Source organism: Rattus norvegicus, chromosome 11, assembly GCF_021556685.1.
Source record: "Rattus norvegicus strain SHRSP/BbbUtx chromosome 11, alternate assembly SHRSP_T2T, whole genome shotgun sequence".
Classification (NCBI taxonomy): domain Eukaryota; kingdom Metazoa; phylum Chordata; class Mammalia; order Rodentia; family Muridae; genus Rattus; species Rattus norvegicus.
In genome coordinates this window covers 45,473,911-45,497,916 of record NC_141544.1, presented here as the reverse complement: position 1 = coordinate 45,497,916, position 24,006 = coordinate 45,473,911, and the positions used below count along the sequence as shown (strand labels likewise).

Genomic DNA, 24,006 nt, shown 5'->3' with positions numbered 1-24,006 from the left:
TGTGGGAGATCCAGGAAGATCGTAGATTCTCTGTTCTGCTTTTTTCCTTGTTCTGAAGATAAGAACGGTAACTCTGCAGCTCTTTACATTTTGGTGCTAAAAACTGAAGAATCAGGCCACTCTGACACAAATTATGTGATAGGCTCATGGCAGACTCAATGACATTTTGACATTGGTCCCTTTAAGGCATTCTTTTCCTAAGTGAAATGTGTTGTGGTCCTTTATACTCTCTCCCTACCTTCTCCCTTGTCTCTGACCTCCATTTCCAATGGAAGGGAGTGGGGTTCGGGAATGTGAAAGGAGCCCCTCTTATCTATGATTTGTAATGGCCTTGGTTGTGTAATCTCATCAAAGCCATTTGCCCTGAAAACAAAAACAGCCAGCATACGGAAGGCTAAACTTTTCCGGTGCTTTCAAAAACAGAAGCATGAATTGATTAAAACACTGAATTCCTGCTTTCTCTACATCACAAAATTCTACCTTCCTTACTCATAAATCATCTAATCCCCAGAGCCTACCACTTCTCAGGATACTCAGCTCCAAGCACCGCAGTAGTGCCTGAGTCCCACCCCAGTGCGAGTCTGTGTCGCCTCACCTGTAGGCACCAGATAAGCCTCTTGGTGGGACCTGCTCAAGGCATTTCTTTTAGCAATGCAATCACAGAACTCACTCAGATTAATTATGATGGTCACATATTGTGACAGGTCTTTTTTTTTCCTGTAGCTCGCTTGTTCCTTGATAGTACTCTTGGTAGTCAGAAGACTATGAGTCTTGCCTGAAGCTAGTTTATGGTGGAGGCAAGATTCAACCCCAAATCTGGTTGACTTTTCTACCCTGGGCAGAGCATAAGCAGGTCACAAGTGTCACTGCTGTCCTCGCCTCTGTCTTGGAGACAGCCATTTGCAAGCCCAAAGTAAGTGCGTGATTTAGTAGGCAGGCTCTATTCAACCTTTACCCCATCCTGTGGCTGTAACTCTAACAAAGGAAAGACTATAAAACCATTCACTAGTGGGTCCCGACCACCAGGTCCCCCTGTGAAGCAGAACTATTTGTGGAAACATGAATGAAGGAAAAAGTAAACAATCTCACCAGCCTACGAACAGACAAGTGTTTGAATGAGTGAGTGAGTGAATGAATGAATGAAGCCACTCTCAGTGTGCTAACATGTGCATGAGGAAGGCACCTTTCCAACAATCACATAGTTAGAAACCTTTCCATGATGAGCTGCAGCAGGGGCCATGTGGCTCAGTCAACACTATCACTGGTCACCGCTCCTGTGCCTGGCACGTGGTGTATGTTTAACCAACTCTTGTTCACTTGGGTGGACTGGCTTACCAGAGGCAACTCCTTCAAGAGTACTTCGCCTACACTTTGCAGAATGCCTAACACCTGCTGTCTCTCAGCCTGTAGCCTTTTCTGGGTAGCTCCCATTTAATCCCTCCTTGTGGCATTTCCCAGAATGCACATAGTTATGATTGTAAGTACCTGCACCTCGCCTCACGTCCCCTACCTGACTCTTCCCTGACTCTAGGGACACGTAAGTTAGACGATGCAACGTTGAGTTGGACTAATTTGAATGGGGACCCTCCCCTGTCGCCACTGGACGGTTTTAGAGATCAGAGACAGAGAGAGAGGTATGGAGGTTTGATCCAGAGCACCTGGCCCTCTCACCAAACGGATGGGCCTGGACTCCTTTTTCTGCTAGGCAACCAACAACATGGTTGTTTTGATTCTGGCTTCCCCTGTTCGAGGCCCCACCTCCCCTCCCGTCCTAACGATGACGACAGAACCTCTCATACAAGCGCAGAGTGCGCTGAGCCGCTGTGCGTCTTTTGCTTTGGTTTTTGTTTATTTGTTTGTTTGTTTGTTTGTTTCTGTTTTTGTTTTTATTTGATCATTTGACAAAGCTGAAAACAACCCAAATCACAAGGAGAGGCTCACCACCACCACCTACTGGTCCACCCTTGGCAAAGGACCCGAGTAGATTCCTTGTGATGGTGGAAATGAAGGTGGCTTCCGGTATCCCACTCAACAGTGTGGTGGGAAGCAAGATGAGGCCAAATCTATAACCTGCATTAAAAAGGAAAAAAAGGCACGGACGCTGAGCCCGAATCATAAAGGTCATTTTCCCGAAGCGAGGCTGTGAAGTATTGTGCAACGTTTGCACGGCTTAATTACAAGTTTAGAAAGGCCCAGCCTGAGTTTTTCACTACAGTAAAACATGACAGAGCATGAACCCTGCCATCATGCTTCATGCTTAGTGTGGTTTCAGACACAGGGCTGGGGGTGCTAGGCTGTCTACACAACAAGGCACGGATTACAATACCGCAATTCACACCCCGGGGGCCTCTAGGACAATTACGGAGCCTCCTTTGTTTGCCTTTTAAGTGATTACACTATTTGAGTAGCGTATGTCCATTTGCTGAGTGTGTATAGGGAAAGCGCAGGCGCATCTGATTAGAAAATACCTGGGCCCCGCACACTCTCTGCAGCAAGATGCTTATAGCGAGTGTCGTGGGATGCAGGACGGTGTGCTGTTCCTGTGCACCTCAGAAACAGTCGGCTGTAAAACTGCACTAGGCACCACCTCGTCCAAGCACTCACTTGTCTGATGTGCCCCAGCTCCCTTTTCTGTACCAATTCTTCAAACAAACCCTCCACCGTTTGGAAGGAAGTCAGGAGGTTCGAAGTTTAAAACGTTTGTCCAGGAACAAGCAGGTTTGTGGCCCTGAACGTTTTCAGGTTTGTTGTGTTTTATTTTCCTGGACACTAAAACCAAGGTGAGCGGGAGAAAGCAGCTGGGCGTACTTTGGAGTCAAGTGGACAAAAGTCACTTGCCTCGAGTCTCTGCTCTGTCCTGGTTCCTTCTCAATGACATCTATAAAATACATTCTCAAAGTTCTGCCCTTTTCAAAACGCTGCTGGATCCGAGGCACCAGGCTACCCGGTTTGGTTTGATGTGAGGCAGCCTCACTGGTGTGCCTGTGGCCTGGTCACTCGCCGTCTTTGTCTTTGCTGTCTATCTGTCTGTCGTCTGTCTGTCTCTTTCTCTGTGTGTGTGAGATCCTTTTACTGTCATGATTGCTATTGTTTCTGTGGCATTTGGTGAAATAGAAAGTGTTTACAAGCCTGTGGACATTTTTGTCAGGGTTTCCTCATATTCCACATCGCCTCACATCTTTTGTACTTCCGGACAAAGGTGACCATCTGAGCTGATAAAATGTTTCTGGTAATTATAATTGTTGGCCAAGATGTCATGTTTAGTACCTCAAGTCATCCAGTCTACCAGAGTCCAACTCCAGTATAAACCATTCCCCACAGTATTAGTGTGAATATATTTGTGTGTATTTGTGTGTATATTTCATACGTGCACATGTATGAAAGGGTTACCAAATAAAAATCACTCTAAGTACACGAACTGAATTTCAGTGTCTTTAGGGGGCTTTCATACAACAGAGGCGTCAAATACTTGGACTCTACTGGTCTCGTTAGATGCAAGCAAACAAGCTGTGTACATACATGTGTAATTATTTAAATAATGGTTAATAATTCTCATTATCAGAACCTCTCGTTTTAGAAACTCCGCCCCACCCCATCTACCACCAACATCCTTGTCTCCCTGCAGATGCCAGGCAGATCCAGCCGTCCCCACCGTGGTCCTATGACCAGTCTTACCAGTACCTGGGGTCCATCACCTCTTCTGTGCACCCGGCGACACCCATTTCTCCCGGCCGAGCCAGTGGCATGACCAGCCTCTCAGCGGAACTTTCCAGTCGACTCTCAAGTAAGCCCTGTGAAATCATACCTGCAGAGGGACTGGAGGGGAAGGTTTGGAAGGGCCACAGGAGACTCAGGAAAACACAGAAAGACACAGAAGAGGCAGGACATGGACCAGGAAAGGGTTCAAAGACCAAGTCTCCTGCCTCTGCGCTGGTCCAGTGCCTGAGCGCCAATCTTCCCTGATGTGCTAAGAGGTGACAGATAAAGAGGCAGACATGCCTCAGACAGTCTGTCTCTTGGGTATTTAGGGTTCACTCATATCTGGTGGGAAACATTGGTGGCTAAGGGCTACCATCTTGAAAAGCGAAAGCGGCCTAAGGATTTTTTACCTTTGGCCAAGAAATTAACATCCCAACTGAACGCTAGGCCGTGGCTGCTCTTTCCTGGAGTGGTGAGTTTTCACGGGGGGCCTGCGTCCAGCACAGTGGGGCACATATTGGAATAGGACACAAATACGCCCCAAGATAAACATTCCCAGCTAAGAGCTGTTCAGACCAAGGCTAGGAACCAGGTAGAAAGCTCAGGTGTCATGGTTAGCATAATTGTTGTTAATATGAGCTCATTAAATATTAGTCATTTAACCTAGGAGCCCTTTGGACTTGGCACTCCTCACCTTCGCTCCTGGGCAGGGAAATCAGAGTTACAGAGGGGAAAAAAATCCCTTTGTTGAGGGCAAAAGAAGAAACTTACAGTTTGGGGCTTTGAAATTGGAGCTGAAGCAAACTGTGAAACACTTCAGAGAGCTTCGTCCTTCTGAGGCCCCAGTGAATGCACTTGAACGCGTGCTGGGGGAGGGGCAGACTTTGCTTTTGGACTCATGGAGGCAGAGTAGAACAGATGAGGGGGCAGGCAAAGGAGTTGGGGCTGCTGCCTTAAATGTTGTGAAAGACTATGTTTCCAGACAGCCATGATTGCTTAAGTCTCCGTGGGTCAGTTGCTCCATCACGATCACCCCCAGCTCACCTGGCTACGATAGCTTACCGTTCCCCAGCAACCGAACTGACATTTGGGCTAAATCATGATTTGTTATTGGGGGTTGGCCTATGGGACAAACAACAGTTAGATGCACTTTGACCTCTAGACACCAGTAGCGAATGCCCCTGTCTGTCCATCAGAAATGTCTCTGAGGCTGGGGACTGACTCAGTTGGTAAAGCCCTTGCCTAGTAAACACGAGGACACGGTATGGACTCCAGAGCCCAGGTATAAAGGCAGAGTGTGGTGGCACAACCTGCTAGTTCCCTCATGGGGACATGGAGACGTGTGAGTAAGTTTAATTAGAAAGTTACAGGCCGAGGAGAGGACTGGCCTCAAAAGAACAAGTTGGGGTTGCTGAGGAGCAAAACCTCAGGTCAACCTCTGGCCTCCACACACACGTGTGCCTGCACAGGAGGGTACTCATCAGCGAACACTCAGGACCCTCCCACGCCCCGACACAAACACAAACACAAACACAAACACACCCACACAGACATTGTTGCCGGACACTGTGATTTGTCTCAGCTGGGCACCGAGAGAGCCTCTAACTTCAATGAGCCCTTGGTACTGGACTGAAATGCCAAAGCCAGCTTTCTCTGCTTTCACCTGACTTTGGGCCGTCAGTGCCAACATTTCCCTGGCAGCTGACAGTCTCCAGAATCGAGAGGGTGACATAGAAATGCTGGCATTCGTTCAGCTGGCTGTGTGTAAAAACCTGTCCCCCCTCGGGGACACAGTGTGATCGCAGCAGCAGCACCTGTCAACATTCAGATCCCTCCCAGTGACACTCCTGTCCACTCCATCTGAAATACTGTTCTCCTTGGAAATGTCCGCAGTGTGGGCTTGTCCCTTGAAATTTATTACACAAGTCCTTTAGCTTGGTCACCGTCCAAAATGGGCACCTAGGGCTGACTTCTCTGGCAGAGTGGCCATCGCACGCAAGAGTGGCCTCTGACACTCTCCATTTACTCTCTGAGAATCGCATGCATGGGGACGATCTATTTGGTCCACTTCCCTTCCTCCTTTCAATGCCCCATACCATCTCCCTCAAAACGTCATGTCCTTTAAGGTTTTTTTTTTATTAATGCTTTTTATTAGTCGAGTGCAGGGAGTGACACCCACAGACACATGGGCGTAGGGACATTCACTATGACATGGGCAATCTATCAGCAGCCATTGTCACCCAAAGGAGAGTAAGTTACAGGTCCTAATCACAGCTATATGATCTGGATTTCAACAATACAAGCAAGAAGGAAAGGTATTTAATGGCACAGGAATGAGGGGGGAGGGAGAGGGGAAGGGAAAGGGGGAAGGGGAAGGAGGAGGAGGAGGGAGAAAGAAAGAGGGGAGAGGGAGAGGGAGGAGAGGGAAAATGGGAGGGGAGGAGAGAGAGAGAGAGAGAGAGAGAGAGAGAGAGAGAGAGAGAGAGAGAGAGAGAGAGACCTCATCAGGACCCAAAAGCAACCCTCTGCTACCCAATAGGAAAGACCAGAGAATGATAAAGAAGCCACACAGAAAGTGAGCTTCAACTTGGCAAAACTCTAGAAACCAAGGCCCCAGCACAGGCCTCAAAGACCTGTAAAGTGTTGTCATAAACCTGGCCCAGAGAGGGTGGGATCCTTGAGAGGAAGTGGCAGGGCAGCCAGGCCTACAGCTTGTCGAACTTGACCCCCCCTGTGGTTGATGTGCCTTCTAATCTCACCGTAGGGCAGCTTCCCCCAGCCCCTCCTGCCTCCTCCCTCTGGGCTGCAGACAGGCTCTCTGTGCCTTGCAGACAGACTCCACACCTTGTCTGAGAGGAGCCGCCCTGTGAGGGGGTTACCTTTCCTCCGAGTTTCTTTGCTTCCTTTCTTTCCCCCCTTCGTTCTCTTTTTGGTAATTAATGTTTAGCTGCCAACCTGGGCGACAGACAGTGCGCACTAATCTGAGTCACGCAGAAGATCCTTTTAAGGCGGCCATTATCTGCTCTGGTTGTTTAATCCTTCGGGGGCAGTGGGAGGGGCCTGAGATGGGACTGCTTTCATCCACTCGGGCTTTAGAGCCCAGACTAGCTCTGTCAAGGCAGAGTGCACCATAGAGGGGGAGGCGCTTCCAGTGAAAATAGCTGAACCTTCTAATCCTCAGACTTCCTCCTTTTAAAATCTCCCCATGAATGGGGGAGGGGGCAGTCACCTTAGATACTGAATTGGGGGGATGGGGGAACTAGGTCAGCCAAAAGGACAGAGGAGCCATACCTGGGTGATGGATAAATTCTGTGTGACTGCTGATTTGTAAGAAAAGAGGTTAGACCGGATTTAAAAATGAAAACCCATGGAGCTGGAGAGATGGCTCAGTGGTTAAGGGCCTTTGCTACTCTGCCCAGGCCCCACATTAGCTGGCTCACAGATGTCCATAACTCCAGCTCCAAGGCATCTCCCTCCTTCCTCCAGTGTCTGCAAGCACACTGCACTCATGCATGCATACGTACAGGCACACACACGTACACACACACACACAAACACACAAACACACACGCACACACAAACACACACACACACGCACACACAAACACACACAAACACACATACACACACAAACACACACTCACACACAAACACGCACACACAAACACACACACAAACACGCACACACAAACACAAACACGCACGCACACACAAACACACACACACGCATGCACATAACTGAAAATAAAGTACAAAATGAAAGCAAGCATTTGAATAGAGCATTGGATCTGAACATACCTAAAAGCCCCAGTTTTTTATTACAAAGTATGTGTAAAAAGAGAAAACAACCAAGACAGGGAGGGATGGAGATAGGAGGGGAGGAAGAAGAGAGAGAGGGAGGGAGAAAGAACTTGACCTCCCGCAGAAAGACGCCACACTCTCTGAGATCTTCCACATACTCTGCCCCCAGCAGCTGAGACTGTAACATTACTCCTGTGCTCATGCCCATGACAAATCACGGACTCATTCGGGATTCCAGTAACTTGGTACCATTACCACATTACCGTGTAGGAATTGGAATGGACTGGCAGAGCATGTTCAGACACGGCTGTGAGACGGGGTGACCTCTCGTTCATTTTTTTTTCCCAGTGGATTCACCTTTTTTGTCTCAGGACAAATGAAGCAAGAGGAATAATGGGCAGAGCCCTTTGTGTCCAGAGTATTGCATCAGATGACAACAAGCTGGATTGTGTGTGCCTAACGCTCTCCCTCCTACCTCAGCTTCTCCCTAGACTGTATAAATCTAACTGGGGGCTGGGGGCGAGTAATGCTTCCTGTAGACTCTCAAACACGTCACGGCTCTCTGTAAGCAAAACAAGTGACACAGAGTTTGCTCGCCGAGGTCCCTGGTGAGGGCACAGAGATGAACCCTGAGGAATGAGGTGTGGTCTGGTCAGAGGAGAAGCTAGAGAACAGCCTAGCTAGGGCAGTACCAAAACCACTGTTGGTTTACAGCCTTTCCCTGCCCACATGTCTGACTCGCTTTGAAAAGATTAACAGGAGTGTTTGTTTGAAAGTCAGACTCCTGGTTTCCTCATTAGTAGAGGGATTTGCTGCAGACTTGGGCTGTTCCTATAAACTCTAATTACCTCTCTGATGAGGAGTCTACTTCTTTCACATTCAGCCCAAATGTACACAAGAGTTCCTTTTGTAAAACGGTGTTAGAGCAATAAAAGATTATTGAGAGGGGGTGGGGGGGAGAGGGAGAAACAAGAACACAAACCCTAGCTCCCCTTGCAGGAATAATAGCCTTGGAGCAGAAGGAAGTTGGTCACAGCCCATGCCTTCCAAAAGCAGATTAATCCGCCAGGATAACTTTCCTTTCAAAGGAAGTTTTTCGTTCCCTTCAAGTTTCTCTCTAGCAGGCTCAACTCAAAAGGGTCCAGACCATAAGCCAGCTGAGCTTAGGCATTCTGGAACGCAATTTGAGAATTTAATATTTCGAACCTTAAGTTCTTGCCTCTGCCCTGTGTTGTTGCTGCTGAGAGGGGCTGGTGAGAACAGTACAGTCCCAGCCTGCCCTCACGCTGACAGACAGACACAAGCCACCGCCAACACCATCCTAACTCACTGTGGTGACTCTCAGCAGGGGGCGGATGTGCATCCCTTCCTGCCCACTCTCAGATTATTTGGCGATGTCTGGAGTACTTCTAGATGTCACAATGGGAGGGGGGCCACCACCAGCATCCTGTGGGTAAAGTCGGCAAGGACTAGTCAGTCTCCAACCACCCACTAGACATAATACGGCCCAAAGATGCCAGCAGTCAGTGCCACTTTTGGCAAACCCATCTGCAAGGGAACCCATGCTGGCCCTCCTGTCCCCTGGTCTGCCTCAAAGGCAGCCTGCACACGTGCAAAGTGCAGAGGGACCTGGTGAACCACCGGAGGAGAGCCAAGGGCAGTCTGTAGAACTGTGAATTTAAAACGAATCTTGTGGTTTCCGGTTTTGATATCCACTCGTGTTAGAAACTAGTGAAGCGGCAGCTGGAGAGGTGACTCAGTGGTTAAGAGCATGCACTGCTCCCCGGGGTGGGGGGATATTGGCACCCTCTCCTAGCCTCTGGGGGCACTGCACTCACATAGGGCACTGCACTCACACAGGCACATACCCACACAAGCATAAGCATGATCAAAACTAAAATCGCCTTTAGGAAGAAGACAGCGACACAGGTCTTAGATAAAGTTGAAACATGAAGTCAGATGTCTATTGTGACTGTAGATGGGAACAAGTCAGAAGGCAGGGACAGAGGCAAGTGATGTGCCAATCAATCACCGACATTCACACCCACTGTCCCCACCACAACACACGCTGCACCTAATAATAGGAGATTAGCCAATTTACAAGTGTTCAGAGCCCATGAAAACAACAGTTTTCTGTTATCCAATCTGAACACCGCGCGCAATGACATAATGTTGTTATTATATACTTCACATTTAATATTGTACTAATGACACGTCAGCACACCCATTACCAGGTACCTTAGAGTTTCGCCACTGTATACTGTCATATTAATGCTGTTATGCCAGTGTACTGACTATATTACCAATATTCTAGTCCGTATTAATGTTTTCATATAGAGGGTGCGCTTTTTTTTTCCCCCAGTGAAGGGCCAAATGGAAACTGTTCAGCATTGGACACTCTTTTGTCCTGATCACTTAATAGCAGTGGAATCTACTTAGCACCCATGAAAGTGCACACAGGACCACCTTGTGCTACAGATTGAGGCTATGTCTCAACAGGGCAGAAATACGAATTTCATGTGTTTTTGTTTTTTACAGTTTTACCACCATTTGAAAAGGTAAAACTCATTCTTTTTTAAATCCTTTTTTTTTCTTTTCTATTTTTCGGAGCTGGAGACCGAACCCAGGGCCTTGCGCTTGGTAGGCAAGCGCTCTACCACTGAGCTAAATCCCCAACCCCGGTAAAACTCATTCTTAATTCCTAGGACACACAAAACTTCTCCCCAGTCAAACTCAGCCGAGTTTGCCAGTCTGGGATCTAACATGCATTTGTACTGTAAGCTTACATTAGATGACAGTGTATATGACAGGTACCTACATATGCTGTGGCATGTCAAGATATATTTCATACACTGCTGCACCATGTCCTGCCATCTCTCTGTCTCACACTGTTTGACATGTGTCATGTCAGACATGCTGGGGGAAGGAAGCCCACTTCTTGCTGGGTAGTCCCTACCCCCCTCCCTGGCAGCAGCACTCTGTGTAGAATCCCATCTTCGGTGACCGTATCTTGGGTAGTTATCTGTCCTGTTGACTTCTAGGTAAGTGCCCATCTCAGGCAGGAGTATTCTCAGTGGTCCCCTCCTCCCTGGGCAGGCAGTCCAGTGTGTTGTGTTGGGTGGGAGCACTCTCCACGCTCCCTCCTCCGTGGTCAGGGCCAGTCTGGGCAATTTTGTATGTCCTGAGTAGGAGCAGTCCCTGTGGTTCCCTTCTCCAAGGTCACACTGGGCAATCTTGTGTGTCCTGGGTGGGAACAGTCTTAGTAGTCGCCCCCTCCATGGGCTGGGACACTCTTGGCAGTCCAATGAATCAGGGCAGGGGCACTCTCTGGGGTCCCTCCTCCATGGGCGGGAGCACTCTCTGTGTTCCCCCACTCCCAACCCTTCCACTGGGCAGGAGCACTCTGGGCAGTCCTGTGTGTCCTGAGCAGCCAGTACCCTAGCCTCCCTGACCACACACTCACGCCATCTCTTCCACTCACTCACAGCAGCCCCGGACCTGACAGCCTTCGGCGACCCGCGCCAGTTCCCCACGCTGCCGTCCATCTCCGACCCGCGCATGCACTACCCAGGCGCCTTCACCTACTCGCCTCCTGTCACATCGGGCATCGGCATTGGCATGTCAGCCATGAGCTCGACCTCTCGCTACCACACCTACCTGCCGCCGCCCTACCCAGGCTCCTCGCAGGCGCAGGCCGGGCCCTTCCAGACCGGCTCGCCCTCCTACCACCTGTACTACGGCACCTCGGCAGGCTCCTACCAATTCTCCATGGTGGGCGGCGAGCGATCACCCCCGCGCATCCTGCCGCCCTGCACCAACGCGTCCACCGGAGCCGCGCTGCTCAACCCCAGCCTCCCCAGCCAGAGCGACGTGGTGGAAACCGAGGGCAGCCATAGCAACTCGCCCACCAACATGCCACCCGCGCGCCTGGAGGAGGCTGTCTGGCGGCCCTACTGAGCGCCTTCGGGGGACTGAGCCCGCCGTCCATGCACAGACCCCGCCAGGAGAGCCCTTGGAGGCCAACAGGAGGGAAACTGTGAATGCTTCTGATTTAGTAATGCTGTGAATAAAAGAAAGATTTTATACCCTTGACTTCACTTTTTAACCACGTTGTTTATTCCAAAGAGTGTGGAATGTTTTCGGTTCCGGGTGGGGAAGACGCAGCCCATCCTGTTTGGCATCCTGTTTCTTTTCCGCACCTTATTGATTGCAAAAAAAAAAAAAAAAAAAAAAAAAATGCCTGTTTGCATCTGGGTGGTCGTTATTTTTAAATATGTATAGATTTGAGCTTGCTTTTTTCCTTCCTTTGACCAACTCAAAGAAATAAAATTCCCTTCTCTGTAACGTTTATTTAACTTTTAGACTTTCATGTAGCTGGGGGATTTAATTTGTGTTTGGTTTTTGTTTTTGTGTTTTTTTTTTAAAGAGACAGCTACAGCTTTGGGTCATTTTTTTTTAACTACTGTATTTCCACAAAGAAATCCCTAGATATTTATGTATCTCGATGTTTGAACATTTACATATGTGTTGATACTTTTTTAATTATTTAAATGTACTTATATTAAGAAAAATATCAAGTACTACATTTTTCTTTATAATAGCCAAAGTTAAATATTATTGCATTGAAGATGGCTGGAAAAAAAAAAGAGATGGGTTATGCGATCGCTTGTTTATCTAGAGATATTGTTTACATTAAACTCCCTTTGTTATTCAAACAAGTTGGTAGCTGATGCAGCAATGTTTTTAATTGGATTGTAGACACTGAGGGTCACTCCAAGGTCAGAAGTACAAATTTTCTGCTCATACCTGGCTTCTTCCCTTCAAAAAGAAAGGCAAAACTCTTCCCTCAAAGGGTACAGAGGGGTGCCGAGGATTACAGCTCTGAAGAGGATTTCATTTTGGCCTGGAGATATGCTTGCCCCAAGGCCTCCTCGTTCAGGCATGCTTCACAGAGCTCAGCCAAGTAAACTGTTGGTCAGGGGTTTAGTGTTTATATAGACCCAAAACCACTGACTATAATCCTTTAATGGCCTTCTATAACTAGTACCTGCTCATTGATGAGACCCAAAACGCGAGGCTGCACCCCAAAGATCCAAACAGAAGAGGTAAGAACAGGCGCCCTTGAGGCCCAAAGGCTGAGTTTTAAGAGAGTGTACCCCAAGAGTCTGAAGGAGCCAGTTTCCCTCTACCTATCGTAGTGGGATCGGTCATGGGAGATAGAGACCATGTCAACCTGTGCAGGACGCTTTAGCGGACCTGTGCTGCTCCCTCACCAGCATCTTTCTCAACCAGGCTGAGCCCCTAACCTTTGGGGTTTGTGCACTTTCTCCGTGCGCCTGCGCGATAGGTTCCTGCCTCTGCAGTCTGCCTTGGCCACGGTTCAGAGGTGCATGGCGTTGCTGTAGTTGTAACGGTACTATTGTTATAGTGGAGGACTTGCTCAAAACTCAGTCGTTCTACATCGTATACATAAGCGTAACTGCTGGTTCTGACATACATGTGCTCAAAATGATCTGGTTCGTTTTCGGTTTTTTGTTTTTTTCCTTCTTTTCTTAATGTACCTCTTAAATTAGTTGAAATGGTGTCAGGTCAACTCCGAAGAGCGTTTGAAAGCAGGACTTCAGAGCAGTGTTTGACTTTTTTATTATTATTTTTATTGTTATTTTATAAATTTAAGCATTCATATTAGATCTTTGGCTGCAGGCAGCAAAAACAGCTGGACTTATTTAAAAAAAATACAACTCGTTCTTGAGTTACCTTTATCTATATCTCTATCTATCTATATATTGATCCTTTGTTTTACATAAGAGCAGCAGCACTTTGGTAACCTGTGATACCAGGTTGTTCTTGTCTGGAGAAGAGCTCTAGCCGAATTCGGGGGAACCCAGAATAGATTTTTCAGATCAGACATACTTCCTCCTCCATCCATCTCACTCAGTTATTCCACAGAACATGCCTACAGCTGTGTTGTCAGAAAAAAAAATGAAATTTCAACTTCTCGAAAGGACCATTAGTTTGTTTCTCCAAAATTAGATGTTCCCCTTAGCACGGGCTGCCATGTCTGGCCTGAGAAAACTCTAGGGAAAGACAAAGGGAGAAGATGTATAGTTTTCCATATTCATTTTGATACCTGAAGATGCTCTAGCCCTAAGAGGGGAGACAGATAATCTCACCAATGGAGCCTTTGCCCTGGACACCATGCATCAAGAAGACTTGGCACTTTGTTATAGACGGCCTGGTGAGCCATTTAGTGTTTCCTAAACCTTTATCAACGTAGGCAGTATTTAGTCATCTCAGAGAAAAGCAATCAATCAGGAACTCTTCGTCTTGGAGAGAGATTCCGCAGGGCAGATATTTTTCTACCTGAGAAATGGTATTCATTGTCTTCAGGTGCATCAGGGGGGTCTCCTCATTCTCTGTCTTCAGGGAGGAGCCACAAGTCAATTCTGAGATGACGGAGCTGTTGGGATTACTGGTCCAGAGAAAGGGAAAAATGGAACAAGCCATTTCTACTGCTTAGCCAAGCCCCTATGTATGATTTGGACACCTGCTTCATTTCTTCTGGTTTTCTTGCCTCCTGTGTCCCCCCAGTATCCCTTCTTACTTTTCTTTTCCCTCCTTCAAACTCCACACTCTCTTCCTGCATAGTCTATAGGTAGGCAACACACACACACACACACACACACACACACACACACACACACACACACCCTCTACCCCATACTAAGTGTCCAGAACACAGAAGGTCCAGTTCTTCTCCGTTTATTAAAGAACAGGGTGAGTCAGCCATTCTCTTGCTCACGGGTTGTTTTTTTCTTTCTTTCTTCCTTCCTTCTTTCTTTCTTTCTTTCTTTCTTTCTTTCTCTCTTTCTTTCTCCAACAGAACAGAGGCGTTGCCAGCCATTTTTGGGTCTGCTTTCTGTCCTGATACTGCAACAGAAACTCCGAGGATCCCAACCCATGGCTGAGCGACCGTGCTGCTGCTCAAACGCCCTGTGCAGACAAACGCATGCTCGGACTGGAAGGAGTGTCTCTCCTTCGGCCTCTTTTCTTTCAAACAGCCTCAGCTGAGGGCTGCAGATTTCTTTCTTGAAATAACCTTTCCCCCCAGGACATTCTGTCTTAGGGGTTTTTGGTTTTAATGATTTTTTTTTGTTGTTGTTGTTTTTTTTATTTTTGTTTGTAGGAAGAGGCGTGAGATGTCGAGGGTCTTTCACACATGAAAATAAATGGTTTGACAACAATCTCAGAATATTTTTCCATATCTGAACAAAGTACTGTTTTGTGTGCTCTATGATATACATTTATTTGGGGTTTTGGCGGTGGGGCGGTTAGTCATTTGTTGAGAATGCCTTCCCTCATTCAGCTAGGTCAGCACGGACAAAGCTGACCCTTGGTCTTCTTGTTTTTCCTCAGAAGAGTTGTATCAGCAAACTCAATTGTATTTATGTATGTAAATAGATTTCAAGCTTCATTATAAAATATTGTTAATGCCTGCAATGACTTTTTTTTCCACATTTCGTGTGTGTTTCTAAGGACTTTTTCTTACATTCGCTAAATATTGTAGAGGAAAACAAAATGCTTCTCTCCACTTGTTTATTTTAGATTTAAAAAAAAAAAGCCAAACTCCTTCTTACTCACTTTTATAAACAGATAATAAACAGCATGGTTCCAATTATTTTAAGTTCACCTTATGTTCTAGGAGAAATGAATGTGCAAAAAAAAAAAAAAATCAATCTCCAATGAACTGTTGGGCGTTTCTGTGACTCTGGACGTACAAAGATCAACAGAAAGAAAATAAGCTTCCAAATTGAAATAGCAGCAAAACACATGTATTGGGAGGGGGGAACACCTCAGAAAATGCAGTTCTCCAGCCTCCAGCTACTGCCCACGAATGTGGCAAGTGTCAGAGGCGGTCACGAGGAATCCTGCAATCGGTACTTGGGCCTCTTCCTTCCCGGTTCTAACATTCAGAACACCTCCTAAGGGCACTGTCAGGCTCAGGTCTTAAAGCACATAAGAGAGAACGTCCTAGACCCCTTCTCAGTAGCCCAGGAGAGCAGTCACTGCACTGCAGCTGCCAGTGCAATCAGTAAGCCAGCCCCACCCCCACCCCGGGGAGTCATGCAGAACCAGTGCAGGGCAGCCCTAAGCCACTGAAGTCTCCCTCTCTTTGTACTGTGGTCTTTTCTGTAACTCCAATATTGAAACCCATGTGAATGGCAAATAAACAATTTGACAAGCACCTATGCCCTGTCAGATCGATTTCGTCTGTCCGTTCTGAGATGTGTGCCCAGAGCACTGTAACACACTATGTAAATTTTTCCATGAAGCACTTCAAGTTCGAGGCTGAGCCCTTCCTGAAGTACTTGAAGCCCTGGCTGCTGGGGAGGGGGTCAGGAACCCCACGGGCAGGGGGTTCTTTAGCTATGAGAAGTTTGGGAGTGTGTTATAATTTCTCTTTAAAACACAAGAAGGGCTAAAGAGATCTCAATCAGTAAAGCCCTCCTCACAGGAGGACCTGAGCTGCGCTCCAAGTGCCTACGTAAAAAGCCCCTATGATTCTGTGTGCTTGTAAGTCCAGCACAGGAGAGACGGTTTCCAGGGCTCGATGGCCAGCCAGCCCAGTACACTTGGCAAGTCACACACACACAACCACACACATACCACACACACACACACACACACACACACACGTACATACACATATATACACAAATATGCACACACATACATATACAACACATGCATGCACATGCATATACACATATATACATACACACATACATACACATGCATACACATATGCATATGTACACATATGCATACACACACATACATACACACGGACATACACATCTATGAAAAAGGAAAAAAAGTAGAATTTGCAGACATGAAGTGGAAAATACACATGTCCAACCTGAAGCCAGTCACATCGCCTGCCTCCATTTATGTAAACAGAGAAATTTCTAAGACTAATTCTTTCCTCCCTGTGCAAACTGTTACTAGCATCTTAGTCTTGATTCTACGTGGCTCACGTCACCCTCCTGCCACACACCACTCTGGAAAGATTCTGGCCCATCTCCCACTGGTGGAACACGTGTGGCCTTAGTCTTCTGGGGAACTGCAGAGAGCACAGGGAATCAGAGCGAGGAGGGGTTTAGGTAGAAGTAGTAGCCGGGGACACCACTGCCTGGGGCTTTGTCCGGTGCTGAGGAGTCCAAGTCAGAGAGAACATGGCTTCAAATGGACATGAAACCAGCCCAGGGCTTCTGTTTTTACCTTGTGTATATGGTTGTCCATCCTGCCCTTCCTTCGGCACCCCTTTGGAAGGAAGCCCTATGCACTGCCCTTCTGTGGTCTGGGAAGCTGAGCACCCTTCCCTTCAGAAGACAGAACTCAAGAGTACACCAGGAAAGCCTGAACCCGCAGGCTCCCTTGCTCAGAGGGGACAGAGTGGCCACAAGCCCCTTGGGTGAAGACCTCTCTCTGCTCCAGAGGGGACAGACATGTTCTCTCCCTGCTCTCAGGAGCACTGGGAACAGATCTCCACTGTCTGTCTGTCCTGCCAGCCGTCTTTGTCTAAGCTTTGCCTCAGCAGTAGACAAAGCCCTCTCCTGGCATCCAAATACAGTTCCAATCTTGTGAGTCTTATTCAAGTTTTGGTCCAGAATAGGTGGCTGAGTTTGACCTTATGACTTTCAAGAACTGGTCACATCTTTGTTCAAAATGAATCCGTCCTATACTCAGGACCGCCCTTAGCTGGACTGGAGATCCCAGATCTTAGGGCTGCTCTGAAGTGAGTAAACACAGCCCCCCTTCAGATGCTTGGTCCCCCTGCACACAGCAGTGTTCCTCAGAGGACAGCCTTCCTCCTTCCCTGATGCACTAGACATAAGGAGCTGCGCCCCTCCAGGGCACCCCAGGCCCTCGCACATGTTTCCTGGAGTGAGAAGGCCATGGAATGTGTCGGCTGTCCTGGTAGGAGGAGTGTGAGCTGTGTGCCAGATTTTAATATTGGTAATTAAACTCCACATGCCTCACATTCTCCTTTTGGTTTCGATTTCATTGGTGCTTTTGTAAGGATTAATTAATGTTTTGAAAGGGGTTTGAAGATGAAAAGTCTTACATGCACACAAGTGTGATTATTTGCTATTACTAATAACTCATACTGCCGCGGTCTCACCTTGGCGGCTGAGGAAGAGGGCTCTGTTAAACCGCAAGGCCTCTCTCACAAAATGGCCGACCTTCACCAGACTTGCTCTCCCATCAATTCTTTTCTTCAGTCAACATCTGTTGAGTGACAGGTATCTAGGCAGTGAGGAGGCTCATCTCCTAGTACAAGACAGACAAACAGACAGACAGGCCATCTGTGACGACTGTGCTTTTAGGAGAGTCCCTCATTTGGCTGTTTATTCTTCTGTTGCCATCTTGAAATTATTAATAACTTTTTAATAAGAGGCCCTGCCTTTCTATTCTGCATAAGACCCACAAATTAGACTGCCGACAGTTTCACAGACAGGTAAACGAACTGTCAAAGGGTGGCGGGTGGGGCAGTAATTAGGCATGAAAAACATTTTTAAGTACTTGTAAAACTCAACCTGAGGACATTGGGAAAGATTTTAATAAGTGCCATTTGCTTTCAGCGGACAGATAGGACTCGTTACGCTGGCCAGAGAGTGCTGTGATCTGGATGGGGCTTGAGCATGAGTTAATAAAGAAGCACTGTCTCCTAGGAGCCGGAGGTCCGGGGAGGTGGCGTGAAGGTCTTTGCATGTGCAGTCATGGGGACAAGCAGAAATGAGAAAATATTGGAACCAGTCAAGGTCAGAATAATTGTATCAGCGCCCCAGCACCTGGGAGGCAGAAGCAGGTGGATCTCTGTAAGTCTGAGGCCAGCCTAGACTACATAGTGAGTTCCAGACCAGCCAGGGCTGCAAAGTGAGACCCTGTCAAAAGGAGGAGGGAGGAATGTGGGAGGAGTTGGGGGAGGAGACACCATAATCAGCATATACTGTATCAAATATATATGTATATATATACATAGACACACACACACACACACACACACACACACACATATATATTAAACAAGAACCTGGGGATTGGGGGTTGGTGGAGAATTGAATAAAGAGTAATAAAGAGGCAATTCTCAGAACTGTGTGCAGCACACACATACACACACACACACACACACACACACACACACACATGTTCACCATGTACACACACACCCTTAGGTCAGCTGCTGAGATTCCCCCAGACTAGGACCACCAAGGTCATCTGAGCCATTGAATGTGCTAGGTTAAAATTACAAATTCCAGATTTAAATTCCTGTCAAAGCCCCCGGCTTTGCTCTAGTCCATACCAGGGCCTCACATTGCATTCTGGCTTCAGGCTGCTGTCTCAGCTCAGCCACGGTCCAAGGGATCACGATCAGCCACAAATACACAAAAGTGTTCCTGCTGGGGCTTGTTTGGAGAGAAAGTGGCCAACTCACTATGGTGGGCTGAACTGTGTCATGTTGACGGCCTAAATCCCGGCACTTTAGCCCGTGACGTAACTGAGACATGAGGTTGCCCATCATGCGGTAAAGGTGCAATTCGGACGTGTGAGGGTGGCTGTCTAATCCAATCCCGTTGGAAGAAAAGGGTGGGGACAGAAATAGGGAGCTAGAGGCACACAGACAAGCAGAACAGCGGGAGGAGATGAAGGCAGTGACAGAGTTGTCCTTCACCCGCTAACGAAGGCCACAGCAAGGTCCCAGAGACTTCAGTCACATCTGAGTCCTGTGAGCGTCACCTCCTCTGACTCTCTGTGCAGAAGGAGCACAGTACGTGCCATTTGGTTGAAGCAGGCATGTAAGCATTCTGTTTGTCACCTGTTTCATTTCCCAACAGAGAGTCCCACGAGAAGGAGTGTGATGTCAACACTCCCAATTCCAGGGTTCAGGGTATCCACCCACTGAATCAGAGGCTCTTAACCTGTATGACTTGTGTTTGTCACCCAGGACCTCTCCCTGTCAGTCAGAGGATCCCGGGAGTGCGAGCAGAAGCTAAATGCCATTCGCAGGATAAAACTGTTAAAGGGAAACAAGAATCCTAAGATGGTTGGAAAGAGAAAAGGGAACGGTCTTCAACACTCTGCCTGAATTTCTTACTTCGTACAGATTCGCTTGGCCATGCCCCACAGATTCCTTCCGAGTTGCCCAAAGTGGCCATCCGAAAGCAAGAGAGACTGAACCCTGTCAAACTGTGGATCTACCTCGGCTCCCTCAGGTCCTTTGGGTGAATTACAAAATGTCTCTGTGCCTCTCGCAAAGCTGTGAAGGTGGGAAGTGGGAAAACTCTTGTTTGCTTTTGAGGCTGCGGGGAAGCACACGGGGTTCTTCGTACTTTGCCTGCCGTGTTAGAAACGCTCTCGCACTGTGAGCAGTCACCGATGTACTCCCGGCGCCTCTCCGATGTTCTGTATCTGTGAAGGGGTACGCCAACAGTGCAAAGTCCTGGATACTGTAGGAGAGTAGTACTCGCCCTCCCTAAGTCCTAGTCCCAGGGACGGGAACCACATCTCTGGAGTGAAGAACTCAGCAAGAGACCCTATGGAGGCTCTGGTCTGTCAGCTGCCTGGAAAGGTGCATCCCATGCAAGATAAGATATGTATCTCCAGGTGGCTTCAAATGGCAGAAAGTTAGTCATCAAAATGAGAAGCCTAACTCAAGGTACCGGTCAAGCTGATCTTCCTGCAGACTCTGGGGAGAACGCACTCTGAACCTTGGTTTTTGTTTCTTGCTTTCCACAGCTGTGTTCCTTGCTGCTGTAGGCCGAAGGTCTGAGTCTAGGGGATGTGAATCTACATCCAGGGGACGCAGCAACAAGGTGCTGTCTAGGAAGCAGAGGCAGAGCCCCTCTAGGGGATCTCATCAGGTACCAGGACAGCCGGTTCCATGACCCTAGCCTTCCTCCTGCTCTCTAGAACTACAAGAAAACAACTTTCTGTTGTTTATAAATTACAAGTGTTTTTTTGTAATAGCACAAAGGACAGGCACTTGCTCTGAGACCTTGCTCCGTCCCCACCTCCTTCCGTGACACATGGTCCTCGTGTGTCTCTGTGTCCCCATGTCTTCACTCTTACACAGGCACCAGTCATTGGACCAGGCACGTTGTAAGCGTGACTTCGTCCGGATTCCATTCATCTGCAAAGATTTTATCTCCAAATGAGGTCATGCTCGGAGGGACCTGAAGTTCCAACTTGAGTGTGTCTTCTTAGGATTCCACCCACAGTGAGCTTGTCCGTGATTGGAAAAGGAAGGAAAACGGGACACTCAAGGATGGGATGGGATGGGGGGGATGGGATCCAGGGAAGCACTCCTTAGGATGTGAGGGAATGGGCTTCTCCAGGCAAAAGCAACAGCCAAGTGTCAAGGTCACAACACAGGAGCCAGCCTGGAGGTGGACCTGAAACAGGACACTTGTCCCAGGCATTGTGAAGCCATCCCGAGGAATTTCCCTATGGGATTTTGACTCTTTATAGCGAGAAAGGTCGGGAGCTGACCCCCTGGGGAGGGAGTCCACAAGGCATCTTGGTGAAGATGACCGACTTGTTGCTCTGGAGGAAAGGGAAGACTCCATTACTAGTTCACAGCTTTCTCACCCCGATGAGAACTACTGCAGTAAGCAGCAGATGACTTTGAACTCACTTGGAAATAGAGATGATCTGCTGATGGGTTCAGGGGGAAACCTTTAGCGTGAGCAACCCAGGGATGAAGTGGCCGGCACTTAAGACGGAATCTGGGGTTTGCAGCCCCAGGCTAGTGGTCCAGGGAAAGGGGGAGACTGAACTAGACAATCTTTGCTCGTTCCTCCAGACCCAATGATGGAGACTCCGTCTGGGTGGAATGACAGTAGCTGACAGAACTTGCTAAGACCCTCTCTCTGGTAGGGGACAGTGCCTGTGGGTCTCGTGAGAAAGCAGCATTCCATCTGCTCAGAAGTCCTCCAGAGACCTCGAGCTGAATCTTTGCAGAGCCACATCAAGGCTGAACTCTTACTTTACATATTAACTGGTGGGAAACGTTCTCTCCCTTTGGCCTTATTCCCTGGGAAAGCTGCCCCTCAGCGGTGGCCCGACGGTTGGCTTCAGCTCCTCCCTATCCTAGCTGGCAAGAATGAGGGAAGGGTTTCTCTAAGACTAGTGCCTTGATTGTCAGAGAGAAGAGAACGGCTTTCCTGTTACAGCCTGCAGACCGATAGGATTTGTGTTGCAAAAGCGTGTGCACCTCTCTTTTGTTAACAAACTTCAGAGAAGGTACAGCTGCCAGTCATATGTATCTGTTTACTTCGGGAAGCCGCTTCCCCGTGGGCGCACGACTGCTTGGAAGACCAAACCTCCCAACCTCCCTCTGGCTTATTGCTCCCAAGGACAAGCTTCTGGCCAATGTTATCTAAATAGCAGGGTGTGGCAGCTTCCAGGAATTCTCCTAAATGTGTGTGTGCTGCAGTGTATGCTCTGAGATTCTTTATCTTTTATCCCTCTCCTGATCCTCCTCCCTAAACTGCAGAGGTGATAGTGAGGTCAAGAACACCACATCCCAAGGAACGAAGATGGCATTGTGTTAGACAGAGCCCTGCACAGTGTCTGCAGCGCTCCCCTCCAGTCAGTCTCTGAATGGCCAATGTCTTGCTTCAGCTAACTAAACATCTCTCATATATATGAGGCTCCCCATCACTAGAGAGAGCCCTAACCCTAACCGGCCCACACATGAGTCATGTCCACAAGTCATGTCCATGAAAATTTGACCAGTGGAAGAAGTGGTCCCTCTTGGATTTTATGCCTTCCAGCTTCCTACAAGTTTTGCCAGATGTTCTAGTACTATGGCGTACAACAGAAGGCAGCGTGGTTGTGGGGAGGCACTAGGCTATCTCTAAAATCACCCATGGGGAACCCTGATGCCTGCCCAGCCCCTCCCCTCCTGAGGTTTGTAACCTCACAGAACTAGCCCTACTCCCCCCCCACCCTTTCCAATGTCCAATTCTCATTTGTCTCTTGTTATCTTTCTCTTTAACTAGTCAATACATCTCTGGGAATCCTCGCTTGCAAACAGCGACAGAAACCAGTCATTAAATTTGAAGGTTTATGTATCCATCTGCCACAAATAATAAAGGTTTGGATGAAATTGAAAAGAAACACACTACAAAACATGGAAAGAACCAGGAGTGAGCTCTGGCACCAGAGCTGGGGATGTAAATTTATATAACCCCCTTGGGACACAATGTATCACCACTCCTAAAAGGATGAACACATTTTTGTCCAAAGTCCAAGCATTCCCTCCACTAGGGAAAGAAGTCTCATAGTATCTCATAGTAGCACCAGAATAGGCTCAAGTGCTTTAACAGCTGCAAACTCAGGGGTCTGCACCTGAAGACTGAATAAATACATTGTTGGATTCTCATGGTAGATAGTATATGTAGATCAAAATGGGTGGCCACTGTGTGTAACAACCAGAATACCTAGAGTATAATTTCATCTATATGAAGCCCAGAACTAAAAACAACTAGAAAATGTATCTGTGGGTATATACATACAGGCGTCGACGTAAAACTGAGGTCCTGATTAAGCTTACTCGGTGATTAATTACAGTGTGACGAGAGTGCAGAGTAGCCTCGATGTCTGAAGCACCTTCCCCAGGATGTGGGGAGCAACGGGACTGTGTTCTTCAGAGGAAGGTGAGTAAGTCGGTCACTGGGAGTGCTGCCTTTGGAAATAGTGTGCCTCTCATGGGACCTTCATGAGCTCTCATGAGAAAGTTGATAAAAGAGCAAGCCTGACCCTTCCCTGGGCTCTTCCAGGCTTCCCGTCTCAGCCTGTGACTTCTGCTCACATGCTTTCCTCAGGATGCTGTCCTCAGTTGCCTGGCAAGGCCCCCTCAGCAGAGACCAGCTGATGAGAACGCCCATCTTAGATTTTCAGCTTTTAGCTTTCTTTCTTTTTTCCATAAAGTACCTAGTCTCTGGTACTTTGTGATACTGACAAAAAATTGACTAATATGTTTAGTTATATTTTATGGGACAAGGACTTACTGGGGATTCTGGGATATATTTTCTATTAGTTTAGATGATGAATATTCGTTTTATCATAATTCACAGAACGTGGTTTAAGTGAAGTGATAACAGATCAAACTGTACTTTTGACCAATTGAGCTCAATGCCGTCCACAATTCCTTTGGAATCTCAGAAGCCAATCAATCACATGACCAATGCAAACCTGTCACCATGGCAATCAGGTCAAAGGCAGTATGGCTGCTATCAGCATCACCACTGAGGTTTCTGTTTTAGTGTCTGGGACTCTTACACACAAGCACAGTGTATTTCTTCTTGATCATTTTGAATTAGAAGGAGATAACACACCAGCATGAAATTATTCCCAGACACCAGTGACTTCGATATTAACTTTTTAAGCTACCTTTTAACAGCAGTTACCCCCAAAGCCCTCATGGTGCTCCTGCTC

At 47.7% G+C, this 24,006-nt stretch overlaps 1 protein-coding gene across 17 annotated transcripts in view; it reads left to right on the top strand.

The window, feature by feature from the left end:
* Positions 1 to 15,749, top strand: part of Runx1 (RUNX family transcription factor 1) — a 239,814-nt gene extending 224,065 nt beyond the window's left edge. For 9 of the 17 annotated variants that reach the window (XM_087576816.1, XM_087576805.1, XM_087576806.1 and 6 more), the window contains 2 exons: positions 3,626 to 3,784; positions 10,988 to 15,749. In XM_087576816.1, the coding sequence (XP_087432942.1) occupies positions 3,626 to 3,784; positions 10,988 to 11,457 (629 nt within the window). In that variant the 3' untranslated portion in view covers positions 11,458 to 15,749. 17 annotated transcript variants of the gene reach the window in all.
* The last annotated feature ends 8,257 nt before the right edge of the window (positions 15,750 to 24,006 follow it).